Source organism: Manacus candei, unplaced genomic scaffold, assembly GCF_025592945.1.
Source record: "Manacus candei isolate 608988 ecotype Guabito, Panama unplaced genomic scaffold, ASM2559294v1 h1tg000024l, whole genome shotgun sequence".
Lineage (NCBI taxonomy): Eukaryota > Metazoa > Chordata > Aves > Passeriformes > Pipridae > Manacus > Manacus candei.
In genome coordinates, this window is record NW_026138072.1 from 5,614,501 (window position 1) to 5,629,770 (window position 15,270).

The 15,270-nt window shown below is 38.8% G+C and overlaps 1 protein-coding gene across 1 annotated transcript in view; it reads right to left on the reverse strand.

Annotated features, from left to right (window-relative positions):
- Positions 1-4,285: 4,285 nt before the first annotated feature.
- The window catches only part of DMGDH (dimethylglycine dehydrogenase), a 39,368-nt gene continuing 28,383 nt past the window's right edge, over positions 4,286-15,270 (reverse strand). Inside the window, exons 15-16 of the mRNA XM_051788099.1 lie at positions 6,513-6,647; positions 4,286-5,027 (exon numbers count right to left, since the gene is read on the reverse strand). Of these exons, the coding sequence (XP_051644059.1) occupies positions 4,812-5,027; positions 6,513-6,647 (351 nt within the window). The 3' untranslated portion in view covers positions 4,286-4,811. The remainder of the gene's footprint in view (positions 5,028-6,512; positions 6,648-15,270) is intronic.

The window sequence follows — 15,270 nt, forward strand, 5'->3', positions numbered from 1 at the left end:
TCTGCAAACCATGTAATTGCCTAAAGCAATAATGCAAACAACCACTACCTTCATTATAATTTTGATGTAAAATCTAAGACTGTGAAAGGACAGAAATAGCTATCAACTTTGATCAATTTTGTTCATCCATGGAATACACATAAATTTCAGTGTCTAGCTGAAGATCAAATAACCATATGTTTCACATTTAGCTAGAATGTTACATATGTGTATTGCTAAATTTATACAGCCATTTGGTAACAGATCAAAGAACAGTCCACATTAAAAACTGGTTTTCTTGGTAAGAAAGCCAAATATCGAGTATGCTAGACTCCTGAGTACTTTTTTTTTTTTTATTGACTACTTTCTTTTTGATTTCTCTGTAGAAAGTTAGTTCATGCTTAAATGAAAGAAGGCCAATGAAGCTATCAGGTTGGGGTTTTTTTAATGCCACTGATTTGCCTGCTGGTTTGAAAAAAACAGCAATTATGAGTGATGCTAGATTTTTTTTCTACAATGAGAATATGCTATAGTCCACAGCCAGTACTGGAACAGGAAACAACAGTACTGTCCTAAAGTCAGTTTTTCCTGAAGTAAATTCCAGGATTGTTGACAAGCTGGTATGTAACTATTAGTTGAATTTTCTTTATTGAGATGTGTTTCATGCTGTTCAAAAGCAGTAAAGTTCTGATTTATCTTTTTCCTCGCTCAGATCTCATGACCAGTCTCAGATGTCTCACTGTTTATTTTTCTAACTTCTTCCATGTCCTTATTACAGGTAAAGTTCCATTCAAAGCACATTCTCATGGAAACCATTTTAGTTCATTCCAAAAAATTACTTTGAAAATCTGCATAGTGCTGGTGAAATCAGAAATGGTGGATACAAATTTTGCAATAAAATTAATAATAGCTATTCACCTGTCATGTTTCCAAAGTTACCATGGTATTCAAGAGCAGCTGAACACATATTCCCTTGTGTCAAGAGTTATGTGCTGATTATCCTACTCTACCAGAACCAGATAACCTGGTTGCCTGAGCTGACAGTTAAAACATTAAATTGAACTATCTGAAACGTATACTGCAGATACTGCACATTCACAGTCTGGATGTTGCTGCCTGTCATATTTTCTAAGTATTTGTGTTTTATTTTATATTTTATTACTTGTTGAGGGAATTGGAATACCAATCAGAAAATACTATTTACACCAGACACTATTCTCTTGAATCAAATGAATAAATCCTGTAAATGGTCTATGTTCAGTCTCTTGTGTTTCAGTCTACCTTTTCTGAATTTGGAGTTGAATAATTTGGATGCTGTTTTGGGTCAGCGATTAATGAAGCCATTAGAGTGACATGTAAGATTATGGTATCCATGTGGATTTATCATTCCATACAAAGCACGAACATGATAGTTTTTACATGGAAAGTTGGAGCAAAAATTCAAATGGTAATAGTAACATCTACTCTGACATGCAAATACTCTCTGGACATGGAATAATAAAGGAAAATGACAAAAAATATGTCTGAGAAAACAGCCTTTTGACATATCCTGGATGTGAGTATTTCAGAAAATTTCGTAGATGACCAACTGTCATTTTTTCACCTCATTGCAGTTGTCTCCTCTGTTAGCTAATGGGGTTGCGGAAGACTCCAGAGAAGTCCCTGTCAATCTTTCTAGCTTGGTATTTCTGTTTAGTTGGTTAAAAGCCCTCTTAAAACACAGATGTACTACTTAAAACACTCTTGCTCCTATTCACTTACTCTTGCTGTTCTTTGGCACCACAAGTTTAAGCAACACCGTATCTCAACTTGTAATGAAAAGAAGTGACAGGAAACTACAAAAGCTGCTGAATGCTTCCCCATCTCATTTCTTCCGGTTTATCTTTTTTGTTTTTAAATAACCTTGGAAGATTGAGCTGTATATATGAATCTCGCTGTGGCCCTGATTTGTAAAACTTTGTCTTCATACTGTTTCATTTATCTGCATTGTGCAAGAAGCTGCAATGTTGAGCTATCCTGATGAATACTCAGTAAGCTGACTTGGGTGTCAGAGGAGTAAAAAAGAAGCTAGGTCAACTAGGAAGCCCTTTTAGACATACCACTATCACAGCTATAGTGCTTCTAATACTCAGCCATCATTGCTTAAAACTACTTCTGGCATCTCTGCTCCTGAATGCATTGTTAAACAGAAAGCACAGCCATTCTTAAGAAGTAACAGAATGCCACAAGCTCTCAGATACTCCATTTCTCTTACACGCAGTCAGTGATGAACACAAAATTGTTTTAGTCTTCTAACTTGGCTGCAGGAAAGAAACTTTACATTGCCTTGTCCCAGAAATATCATGACACATTGTCTGCTTATCTAAATCCTGAAATTAAATGAAAATTAGAATAATAGAATATGCTGAGTTGGAAGGGACCCACAAGGATTGCGTCCAACTCCTGGCCCTGCAGAGGACAACCCCAAGACTTACATCATGTGCCTGAGAGCATTGTTCAAAAGCTTCTTGAACTCTTAACAAGTTTAGGCCTGTGACCATTTCCTTGGGGAGGCTGTTCTAGTGCCCAATCACCCTCTGGATGAAGAACCTTTTCCTATATCTAACCTTAGCCGCCCCTGACACAGCTTCATGCTGTTCCCTCAGGTCCTGTCACTGGTCCCCACAGAGAACTGTGGTATCTGCCTCTCCTCTTCCCCTCACAAAGAAGTTGTATCCTGCAATGAGGTCTCCCCTCAGTCTCCTCTTCTCCAGCTGAACAGACCAAGTGATCTCAGCCACTCCTCATATGGCTTCCACTAATTGGCCAAGGCTTGATCTTGGTGAGACTTGGGTGACAACAGCTGTCAGTGAGAAACACACAAAGAAATCAGTGTCTGGACCTGTATAATACTACAGTGTACAATGAGACAGGTCTGCATCAGCTACATGGAGAAATTAGGGGTTGGGAGGTTACAGCTAGAAATGCTCATGGAGGGTACAGTTTCTGAGTTCACCTGACTATAGGAATTCTATCTGCTATTTTGCTCAGGCTGCAGAAAGCCTGTCCTTTCTGCACAGTCAGAGTGATCCAGTTGATGTGTTCACGAATAGCACTTCTTCCAAGTCAGAAAAGAAGTTACAAACCCGATTCTAACTTTTCAGACTAGGATATGTGGGCATCACTGGAAAAATTTTGGCTTAGCAAAGCTCATTAGGAAAGTATATGTGAAAGTCTGTCTCAGAGGGACTGTTACTGTACACTCCAGATTGTGGTGCCTAGTGAATTTGCATAATCTTGGGAAATACTGAAATTCAAAACTATGTTCCTAAGAATTGCTCTTCTCCTCCATACTCTAAATAAAACCATAGAGCATTGTGTTGTATTTTAAATTCCTTAAATGCTCACAGAGTGACAGTGGCTAAGTGCCTCATCACAAGTAATGTTGCCTTTAGAAAAAGTAACATCTCTAATTGGTTCAGCAAGATAGAACTCAGTCACTTATGAAAGTATAACACAGAATAATTTCTGAATGGTAGCAGAAGATAGTACTATATGCAAACCTGGCAAAGATTTTATTTTGACCTGCTTTTTAAAAGATATTCAGAATAGCACAATGTAATGTCAGCTAAATTATCAAGAGTAAGTGTTCATTATAAAAATCATGTTTCTCCTGGTATATGCTATTTATACATTTGCTGCTTTGCTGAAGGTTCACAGGCACCAACTCCTTTGAAGAAGGTACATTTTGGATGTTATTTGTACGTACTTTGAAAATATTTATCTACAGCCTAAAGGAGAGCATTACTTTCTTTCTGTAACTTAGAAATTTTAACACTGTTATTCAAAAGAATTGTTGAGCACATTATTGAACTCAGAAGAATGTTTTATTAAGTTAGTGTGTTCTCACCATACACCAATCCGGCTTACTCGGGTTATTGAATATTTAACACTCAATAAAGCTCCTTTGCTGTCAGTTTAATTATATTTTTTTCATTTTTAATATTTCTGTGTAATAATATAAGGCTCTTACTGCTGTTCAATCTATAATTAACAGTAAAAGGAAGAACTGACAATCTTCGGTGTCTGTCTAGCACTTCAGATTTCATACAGTAAATCCATTGACACAGTTCTTTAAGTTTTATTCAGAAATTGAACAATAACATCATGTGTGTTGTAGAATGTTACATGTAATCTGCCAGATGATTCATGTGGAAAAATGAAGAATGGGCTTCCTATAACTACTTCATTGAGAAGAACTAAATTTTGATCTTCCATGAGAATTTCTGCCAGGTTGACACAATGAGAAAAAATGTCAACAGTTCAGTTTGCCTTTAATAACGCCTTTATTATTTTTAATGGTTAATGGAATGTATTTCAATTCCTTATGAAGCATCCCAAGAACTAGCGATACAATTTTAATGATGAGTTTGGTATTCGTGTAGTAAAGAAACCAGGGTAAGCTACTTTACCCTGAGGGCAGGCAAAGGAGGAACTGTTGAGTGTCAGGGAGGAAGAGGAAATTGCTATTGGGCAGTATCAAGAGCACCTTTGTTGTATGCATTAATGCAGATCTGCCAGCCAGTGTCGGAGCAAGCTGAATCAATGATCTACTCATTCCTTCCACTTTCTGCTCACAAGTGCTACTGGTTCATCAGCTCTGCTCAGATCTCTACTGTGAACAGCCCACACAAGGAAGTAGGAGGGTAAGACCATTGAATTTCTCACTGATGTATGGCAATGAGGATCTTGTGCTTAGTAATTAGCAAATCTCAGTAGTTCAATTCTCTTAATTTCATCCATATTAATAGCACTATTTCCTACTGCATAATTTGCTGTATACTCATCTGAGTTTATATTTTGGGACTTTCATCCTTTCTCTGAAGGCGTATTCTTGTTGGTTCAGTTAACACCAGTGGCTCTTGTATAATGGTTGCTGGATAATTTTTACCTAAAAGTTCAACTTCCAATTTCTGTCCAACTTTGCTGAGTTCTGTGGGAACATATGCAAAAGCTAGACTCTGCTGAGTACCATAACTGAAACATCCAGATGTGGTATTGCCAATAACCTGAAAGAAATCACAAACAATTATCTTAATTTTCAAGATGCATTGAGATTTTCCGAAAAAAAAAAACAAACCCAAATAACAAGCCAAAAAGCTACACATCTGTCAGAGACTGGATTTGCCTGATTGACTGATTGTTTGACTGACAGGTCGAATAAACCATGTTGTCTGTTTGCGGTGGGAGATGTGAAGGCCTAGGCTCAGGCCTGGAGCCAACACGGCCACGTCCGTGCAGAGCACATGGCAGGAAAAGCCATGTGGCTGGGCTGCCTGGTGGCCTGCCCACACCACACACCCGGGAGCCTCTAACTGGCTGTGGCACCCCCACTTTGGCTGGGGAGACAGTGAGTGACTGTGAGCCAAAGGTCCTGCCTGGGGAGAGTGGCCACAATAGCCAGAGCCTATAAATAGACATGCACAGGGTCTCTATCTCCCCCTTGGCCTCTGCCCTCCTGACCTGTCAACATGTGATCTCCAAAGTGGTAAGTATGTCTCTCTCCTCTCTCTCTTTATTCTTTCTTCTCTTAATCTCTCTTCCTTTACTCCTGTGGGCAACTTGTCTGTATTTCGCTTAAGTTATGGTATTTCACTTAAGTTTGTATTTGCTGGAATAACAAAGGTTTCCTTACTATAGCAATGCTTGCTAGTTTCAGCAATCTGTTGTAATGCTTTTTTGAAGTCTCATGTTATTTCTGTTAAACCCTTTTTGCCAAAACCCCTATTTTCTCACCAAATTAAAATCTCTTAGAGAAAAATGTGTAATTTTTCTCCAGGCATGACCTCAAGGTACCACAGAATCAAAAGACTTCGCAAGAGTTTGTGTAGGCAAAATCTCTTGACGCCTGAAATAAAAGTTTAACACCTGGTAAAGCGCGGAGCTCCTAAACCAGGTTGTAACAACATCTCGCATTTTGGTTTATACACTTCAGACAGTAAGCAAGTTTCAAGTGTGTCATGCAGTTTAGAATATTCTCGACTGAGAGTAATATCACCTGAAACTGGGAAGTTTTTGCTCCTTGACAAAATAGTCTATTCCTACTGCATTTAGTTAAGTTTTCACTGGAACATACAGTATACACAGGCATATGTTTATTATCTACAACAATTTAACTGCCAGTGAGTGTTTCAACACATAATATATGCTGAAATGTAGAGGCTTGAACTTTGCTGTTGTTTCATTTCTTTTAAGTGAACAGCAAAAGTGTTGTTAGGAGAATGGTGAAATTGCTAAAGAAGAAAATGGATGAGAATCCTTTAGTCTGTTCCAACCCTAGTTTCTGTGACTTGGTAACATTTCACATTTTCTCTGTAGATACTTGGTTAGCCTTTGCTTCCTGCACAAAGATTAGAAAGTCTTTATCATAGCTTCAAATTGATCTGTGCCAGTAGAATAGAAATAATGCATTTACACTTCAAACACAAAGTTAGATTCTGTTTGTGGAGAATTAATATTGATTTTTTGTAACATATAGGATCTATATTCCTTGCCTTGCCATTGTGCCACACACTTTCATTTCCCTCTGGATCAATATTATCTGTTTCCAGGGTGAGATATACCAGTCGTCGTTTGAGCCCTTTTTCTTTAATCTGCTTCAGTGCTTGCTTTCCTATAAAGTCTGCTGGCTGAAAAAAATAGAAGATAATGATGATATATGTTTATTTGGGTTCTGCAAAAAAGTTTAGAATTATAAACATTTAAATTTATCTTAATTTCTTTTCCTGTCACTCGAGTATTTTGTATGAAATATAGATGAAATCAAATCTTTGACAGATAGTATCTTGGTATTTTTATATTGGTACATTGTATGCTGGTAATTTTATTCAGTTTATTTTTTTTCCCTAGATCTCAGTACTTTAATATCAATAATTCCAACATAGTAGAAATACACATGTAGTGAGATGTGGAACAACACTGTCTGCCCAGTTAAGGCTATAAGACAGAAAACTGCACATCATTTCAGTTTCTATGAAAAAAAGGGAATTCCAGTACCCAGATCCTAAAGTTTGGGCCTTCCTCTGTGAACACACTTCCTTTTGATGTATCAACCATGACAGTAACTCATCAGTATTTCACTTTGGTGTCTCTGCCAAGCTGCACAACAGGCAGTTTACTCCATATTCTTGTTTTAAGGTAAGTACAGTTTTTTCCCATATCTGCCATTTATGGGATAATGCTGTGTGTTACATAATTGTAACATAATATTATTGTTTGGAGTTCCCTTTTTCAGCTTCCTTAGAAAGATTCATGCAGATTTTCATATTTCTGGAAGCAGACTGCATAAATGCATGACAAGTATGGGGGCAGTCATCAATAAGTCTCTGAATCCTCAAGGGTATACAGGACAGTATTTACTGTGTGTGATCATGTTGAGCTGATTCCACTAGCCTGATTATATCACAGAATCAAAGAATCATTTAGGTTGGAAAAAACCTCTAAGATAATTGAGTCCAATCTTTGAACAATCACCACCTTGTCAACTAGACCAAGTGTCACTTCCAGTCATTTCTTGAACACCTCCAGGGATGCTGACTCCACCACCTCCCTGGGCAGTCACTTCCAATGCTTTACAATGCTTTCCGTGAAGAAATTTTTTCCTGATGTCCAATCTAAACCACATCTGGTACAGCTTGATGCCATTTCCTCTCATCCGGTCACTAGTTGCCTGGGGGAAGAAGCTGACCCACACCTGGATACAACCTCCTTTCATGTAGCTGTAGAGTGATAAGGTCTCCCCTGAGCCTCCTTTTGTCCAGGCTAAACAATCCCAGCTCCCTCAGTCATTTCTCATAGGACTTGTGCTCCAGACCCTTCACCAGCTCCATTGCCCTCCTCTGGACACACTCCAGCACCTCCATGTCTTTCTTGTAGTGAGGGGCCCAGAACCGAACACCTCATTCAAGATACATCCTTGGCAGTGCTGAGTACAGGGGAACGATCACTTCCCTAGTCCTGATGGTCACACTATAGCTGCTACAGGCCAGGATGCCACTGGCCTTCTTGGCCACTTGGACACACTGCTGGCTCATGTTCAGTCACTGTCACTGTTGATTCACTGTCACTGTTGATCATCACCCCCGCACTCTTTTCCGCTGGGCCACTTTCCAGCTACTCTTTCCACAGCCTGTAGCACTGCCTGGGGTCATTGTGACCCAAGTGCAGGACCCGGCACTTGGTCTTACTGAACTTTGTACCACTGGCCTTCATACCACAGCTCATCAATCCAGCCTATCCAGATCCCTCTGCAGAACTTTCCTCCCTTCAGCAGACCAACACTCCCACACAGCTTAGTGTCATCCATAAACTAACTGAAGGTACACTCAATCCACTCATCCAGATCATTAATAAAGATATTAGGTAGTATCATGGCCAGGTTCACAGCTACGAGCTTATTTTGCCTACCAATACCTGTGAACCTGATACCTCACATTTAAAGCTGAAGTCTTAAATGTAACTTAAATGGAACCCAGACAACTTAGTTGGCTAGGTAGAGAATAAATTGGAAAAAGGAAAAAAGAGCTGTTATAAACACTGTGGTCCTGGACAAAGTTCTTTGAGAACCAAGGGAAAGCCCATTTCAAAGATGCTGAGAATTAGGACAGAGTATAAAATAGTAATGAAGCTGGATATCATTATTTCTAATAACTGTCCAGTAAATATTAGGAACAGTGCCTTGCCAGTTCTACCTATTCATTTTTTCTTTTAAGATACTGATCAGGCAAAACAAAATAATCGTATTCAGCTAAACTGCCACATACATACCGGTCATAGGCAAGAAACATAATAGCAGTTACAAAGTCCTCTAGCTTTCCAGCCTTTGCTGAAGAGATGACTAGCAGTGCAAGCTATTTTAAGGCAGTTGATCTTAGGTCTGAAGCAGGAATTATATTCATTGGATAAGTGCCTTAGAGAAAAGAAATTAAATATTGTTGAAGACTTCAAAAATACTATTTCTGGTAATGTCCTTTAGAGATAATTCTGTAGAGAAGTGTTGCACTGTCAGAATTACAAGCAACACATACTATACTTGGAATAGATTATTATACAGTGAGTTCATGTGTTCTTGCAGTTCTTCATGTTCACATATGTCTGTGTGTAGGCTCACAAGAAATTATTATAAAGGAATGAAGAGTTTTTGCACTATTAAAGGTTAGGCTCTGTAAGCAGTTGTGGAAAACAGCTTATGAACCAGTTAAGGACGAGTTAGTCTGAAAATCGAGGTGAACCAACTGAAGATAAAGCAGATACTGTGCATAAGGACCACAGATGGCACTCTTTGGGGAAAGACAGCATGAAATATAGCTCAGATCAGAAAAGACTGTGAGGATTCATTTTAGAATATAACTGTCAAGAGGCTTCTGGAAAATATAAAGCTAATATCTCAGGCCAGACAATATTCAGCAATTGTAGTTCCCTCTCACTTTTCTACTATGCAGAAACACCTACAACTATAGGAAACACCTACAGCTAGAAACGCAAATAAGGGTACATACCATAGCACGACTCACAGACTAAAATGCTTTGCATGATGAAGAGAAATAACAAGGAACTAAACATTTGCTTAGCATTGAATCAATTCTTTCCTATTCATGCTAATGTAATTTCTGGTATTTAATCACAGAGAATGTAACTTTGTAACTAAATACAAGTATTCAAATTATGTTACATGCCAAAGCTACAGCTTAAGCTGCACAGAATAGTGTTCTAAAGGAGATGTGGCCAGTCACATGTGGCACCTGCACCACTAATCTACCTAAACCCTTCTTGTATGCAAACACCCAGCTCTAAGAAATTGACATAATACAAACAACTGATGAATTACCTAATTATTTTGGCTCAAAATTCCTGGCTTAGTAGATCCTTATTACTTAAAGTGGCCCAACAAAAACACTGGGAATGACCTAGGTGTTCATTTTATACAGAAAACAAAATCACTGCAGATTCTTTCTAACATGTTTCATAGCCTGCATAAATTTGTGGAATAAGTTCCTCTGTTTTATGACCCTCTGGACACCAAATGAAGTAATGATAGAATATGGTTCCACACCTAAATTTCAATTTGAATGGAGCTTAGATGGAGAAGTACATCAAATAAATATGTTATAGACATAAAAAATGGGGACTGAAAGAGAGGTGGGGAAAAAAGTACCATTCCCCTCTCTCAAATTCCTAATTTCTATCCATCACTCCATCCTTTTTCAGATCCCCAGGCTCCTTGGCTCTTCTTCAGTAAAGTCTCTGCTGTTTCTTCTTCCTCCTCTTCCCTTTCTTGTGTGGAGTAGAGATGGCATGAAATACCAGGTTATGGAGTGGGATCAGTCACCAATAGTGTAGTCATTCCTCTCAGAACAGGAGATATGCAAGCTGGAGAAGTGAAGGAAGGGTAGACAATGGTAATAAGGGCGAGAGACAAATTCTTGAAGTTCAGACTGTACTGCATCAAATTCTTGAAGTTCAGACTGTACTGCATCAAGTAGCATCAAGCACTTGATCCAGACCTGGACATCAAGTGCCAGGCATTCCACCCACCAAGCCTGCTGTATACTGGATTAAGAAGGAAGTAGATTATGATGAATCATTTGCTGTAGTCCCACAAAGACAGATCTTGTTTTAAAGTCAGTGATTGTTTTTAAAAAAAACCAAACAACAAACCAAAACCATAAACAAGAGAAAAACTCAACAAATAACTAAGAAACGGAAAACACAAACAAATAGCTACAAGTAGTTGTTTTTCTGGTTGTCCCTACTCACTGCTTGCCTCTGTGCTTCTGAAAGTGCAGGGTGTTACCAGGTCAGAATAGTAGCATTTAATGAGTCATTTAGTGATATAAATGAGTACATATGCTGCAATGGTGCAGGGACCTGGAAAGCCAGTGTGTACATCTATTCTGTCACTTTCCCCACCCTCTCTCTTCACCTAGTGCTGGGTGGTGTTTCTGGCCAGGGCTCTAGAGGCCCAAGGCAGGAGTGGTGATTCTGCTAGTGCTCCCTTTTTTGGAGGGTATGCTTTCTGCAATTGGGACAGTTCAAGATTCTTTTAGTTTTCTTTCTCCAACCTGCACTCATGAAATTAAAAAAGAAAAAAAAAAAGGCACCCTTTCCCTAAAAAATTTATTGTTTTGTGCTTTAATACAGCAGGACATAACACCTTAGACCATAGGAACATAACGAGTTGGACTGAAAAACTGAGAACAGTTCTGGCAGAGTGGCCAGGAGGGAAACAATGACTAGAAAGAGGAGGGCATGAAACTGTAAGTCTAAATCTGCTACCAAAGGAATAAAAGGATGGAAGGACATGCTTAGAACTGTTCACTCTAGTTTCCCATGAGATAACAACTCATGTATTGATATGTTGGAGGTTAGACTAATATTCAAGGACTTTATATTGTCATTCACCCATCTATGGGCATAACACAACTTTTATGCATAGTGCTTAACAAAGCAGTTACTCATGTGTCTAATAAGTGCAATATTAAAACCACCAAATATCAAAGTGAGAAAAAGAGGTAGTACTTGTAGCCTGAGGTGCATTTTGACAATGAAATTCAGGTAGTCACTGAGTAGAGTTGGAGGAGATGACATGCAATTAGTGATAAGCAGACAAGGAAAGGAGCAAAAAACAATGGAGAAGGTTTTGCATTGGTATTAAAAAAAAAAGAAAGGAAAAGCTGGTAGAGTAGGCCAAAGAAAATGTAAGAGATTCTGGATATAGAAAAATCACAGAATCACAGAATATGCTGCGTTGGATGGGACCCACAAGAATCATCAAGTCCAACCTTAGCCCTGCACCGGACCATGTTCAAGAATCTCACCATGTGCCTGAGAGTATCAATGAAATGCTTCTTGAACTCTGTCAGGCTTGGTGCTGTGACCACTTCCCTGGGGAACCTGTTCCAGTGCCCAACTACCCTCTGGGTGAAGAACCTTTTTCTAATATCCAACCTAAATCTCCACTGACACAACTTCAAGCCATTCCCATGGGTCACCACAGAGAAGAGATCAGTGCCTGTCCCTCCTCTTCCACTCAAAAGGAAGTTGTAACTGCAATGAGGTCTCCCCTCAGTCTTCTCTTCTCCAGGCTGAACACACAGCTGCTCCTCATATGGCTTCCCCTCAAGGCCCTTCACCATCTTCGTTGCCCTCCTTTGGACACTCTCTAACAGCTTAATATCTTTCTTATATTGTGGTGCCCAGAAGTGCACACAATATTCAAGGTGAGGCTGCACCAGTGCAGAGCAGAGTGGAAAATCTGGAAAGAAGCTTGGAATGCAGAACAAAGAAACTGCCCCAGTAAATAAAGAGGGCTGAGGCAAAGAAACACTGCCTCAGTAGTTTCTCCTAGTGGAAACAAAGATGAATTATGAGCTAAGCAGTCGGATCCTGGCCTGTAAGAGCACACTACTGCAGAGTTCCAAAGAGTTTCCATGATCTACTGCATTTTCTTTCCCAATTGCAGTGAGCTGTTGCTGCAGAGAGCGTGACCAGGAGATGGCAGTCTTGGATACAGCAGCGCAAGCACAAACAAGAGCCGACTGCGGACTCCGCTCCTAATGAATGTTGTCACTATTGGATTCACAAGGAAAACCCTTATGAAAAAGTTCATTTCCATGAGCAACTTAAACTGGCATGGATGTTTTTCACTGTAACATCAAGTTTTATCAGAACTTCTGGTCCATTAAGCTCAGGACAAAAATAAGCTGTTTTAAGCATTCAGAGGTGAATACGCTACATTTTTGAGCACTTGAAAACCCAAGCATGTGCAAATGTGCAGAACAATATTCTCAGATATGGAGCAAAAAGAAATGCAACTTTTTCTTCCTTAAAGTTATTCTGTGAAATTCCTGACACAGAGAGTGACATTAGGACTTTATTCAATACTTAGTAGCAGAGTGCTTATTCATGAGATGAGGCTATCTAACAACTCATCTAACTTACTAAATTCAATTAAACAACCAAAAGAAAGGAACAGGTATTAAAAGAAATTTTATCACTAAAATGGATAGATTTTTGTTGTGAAGTTGTGAAGACATTATATACTCTAAATTAGAAATTAATCTTGTTACTGTCCCTCCACTTTGGTTTAATTGCAGCCCATCCTGCTCATCTGTGCAAGGAAGCAACTAACAGCAACATTAGAGAAAAGAGATTATTAAGCAGAGTCTAGAGGAAACCACCTAGAACAATGCCATCTCCTCAGCCTTACTGACAAAATGAAAGTTGCCACAGAAACGCTGAGGAAATGGGTTTACTTATTGCCATGTTATAATTTACTATACTGGGGGGGGGGGGAAGTCCACTTAAGCTTTTAAGAGTTTCTCCTATTATTAATAGAAAAAAAATTACTAGTCCATGTATACCTGAGGATGATGCATACACTAAACTTTCTAAACACAGAGAACATCAGGAATTTATTAGGAAATTACATCTCTTGATATATAATCCCAGATATTTGAATGCCCTCTTGTGGAAATTAAAATTCTTTTTGATCATATTACCTTCACTGGCATCTGGTTCTTCATTCATTTTAATCTGTTTAGAAACTATTTTCGTTTTCCATGACATACCACTCAAGATTCACTTATGCTGAAGTCTTTTTTTCTATTTTGTGAGCTATTTCAGCTCCTTGTTGCACAGTAAGAAGCAATTAACTGAACAGTGCATTTTGGTTTTGATTTACACAGAGATCAGCACTTTCCCCACTTGGGGGCACATGCTTTCTTCACAAAGATTATTGTTTGTGAGGAACCCAACACACCAAAATGTCAAAAAAAAGTATTTAAGTATCTGTTGTAGTTTTTATCTCGTTTGCCCTTTTTGAGTGGAAAGTTTCCTTAACCGTAGGAACAGGTGAAAAAAGGGTATTGCTTGTCTTCAGTCACAGTGGCCTGTAAAGAATGCTGAGGTCTACACTATGCTAACTGCACAACAAAACCAGAGGCATGGAATTGGGACTCAAACTGCCAAGAAGCAGAGTAAATAATCTCACACTGCATTTCATACTACAAGTGCTTCCAATATCTGAATAAGCTCAGGTACCTCCGAAGTGTCAACATACAGTCACAACTGCCCTCATTTGAGTCAATAAAAAAAATTGATTATTTCCTTTTTCACATTAGTTCAGCAAAACTGGCAAATGTTTTAAGCTGACACCCTGCACCTCTGCTGGAGATTCATTCCATGTCCATTTGCCTACAGTGTGAGTATCTGCTCCAAAGAACTGCTCCAACCCTGCAGAGAAGTGTGCAGAGCAATTAGAGAATCAAGTGCTTCATGCACATTAGTGCCTTCATATGTTTTGCACGGGGATCTTGGCAAGCAATGGCTTTCCCTGTTTATGGCTGCTTTCCTGCTTACACTAAAGGGGGAAAAAAAGAAAACAAACATGTATCAAAAGGAAGTGGAAAGAAAAATGAGTAATAGTAATATTACTTTTTTATTGCACATCCCTGCAATCCTGCTAATCTCTCCTCAAGATGAAAAAATCCTTCTTTTGCAAATACAGCATAATCTTAGGATTCTGTATTTCCCTAGCATGTGTCACTTATTCTGATTAGGGCAAAATTATACTCCCCAGCGTAAACAGCTGTAACTCCACTGCATTTAGAACTGCCACTGCCACTCCTGGGAGCACCTTTCCTCAATCCTACATAGGTTGAAGAACTTTAACAGTTGGGGAGGAAAATCACTTTCCTGGGCTTGTTGCTGTTAATCGTCGGTGAAATTGTCTCATAAAAGCATTGTTTTAGGTTTAACATGCCTCCATAATTCTTTCCTATGCAAGGTTTAACATTTGCTTTTTATTTGGAGATGTAACTTAAAGTTTTGCATTCTTTCTACCAGTTCTACAGTGCCTCCACATAGCATGGCAAAGATATCAAGGACGATTTATTATCTGACTTATTACCATTTCAGGTATAAAGAGAGCATAAATAAGAACAGTTTGTCCCTGTAGTACATTACATCATTGTAAAGATTAAATGTTTCACAAACATTTTTTCTTCTTGATCTCCCTTACATAAAAATGTTGGCACTTCATTTTACAGATAAAAAACGGAGGCAAAATATTAAGTCAAAAATAGCGCACCTCACTTGAAATCTCTAGGACCAGGTTTTTCACAGTAGAAACTTCACTTCCATTGTGCAGAAAACTACTGTTTGAGTTGATGGACTAATTGATAGCAGCAGATGGCTTTAGATCTGCACAGGGCATGATTTCACCAAGTTTCATGGAAAGGTCCTCTATTTGAC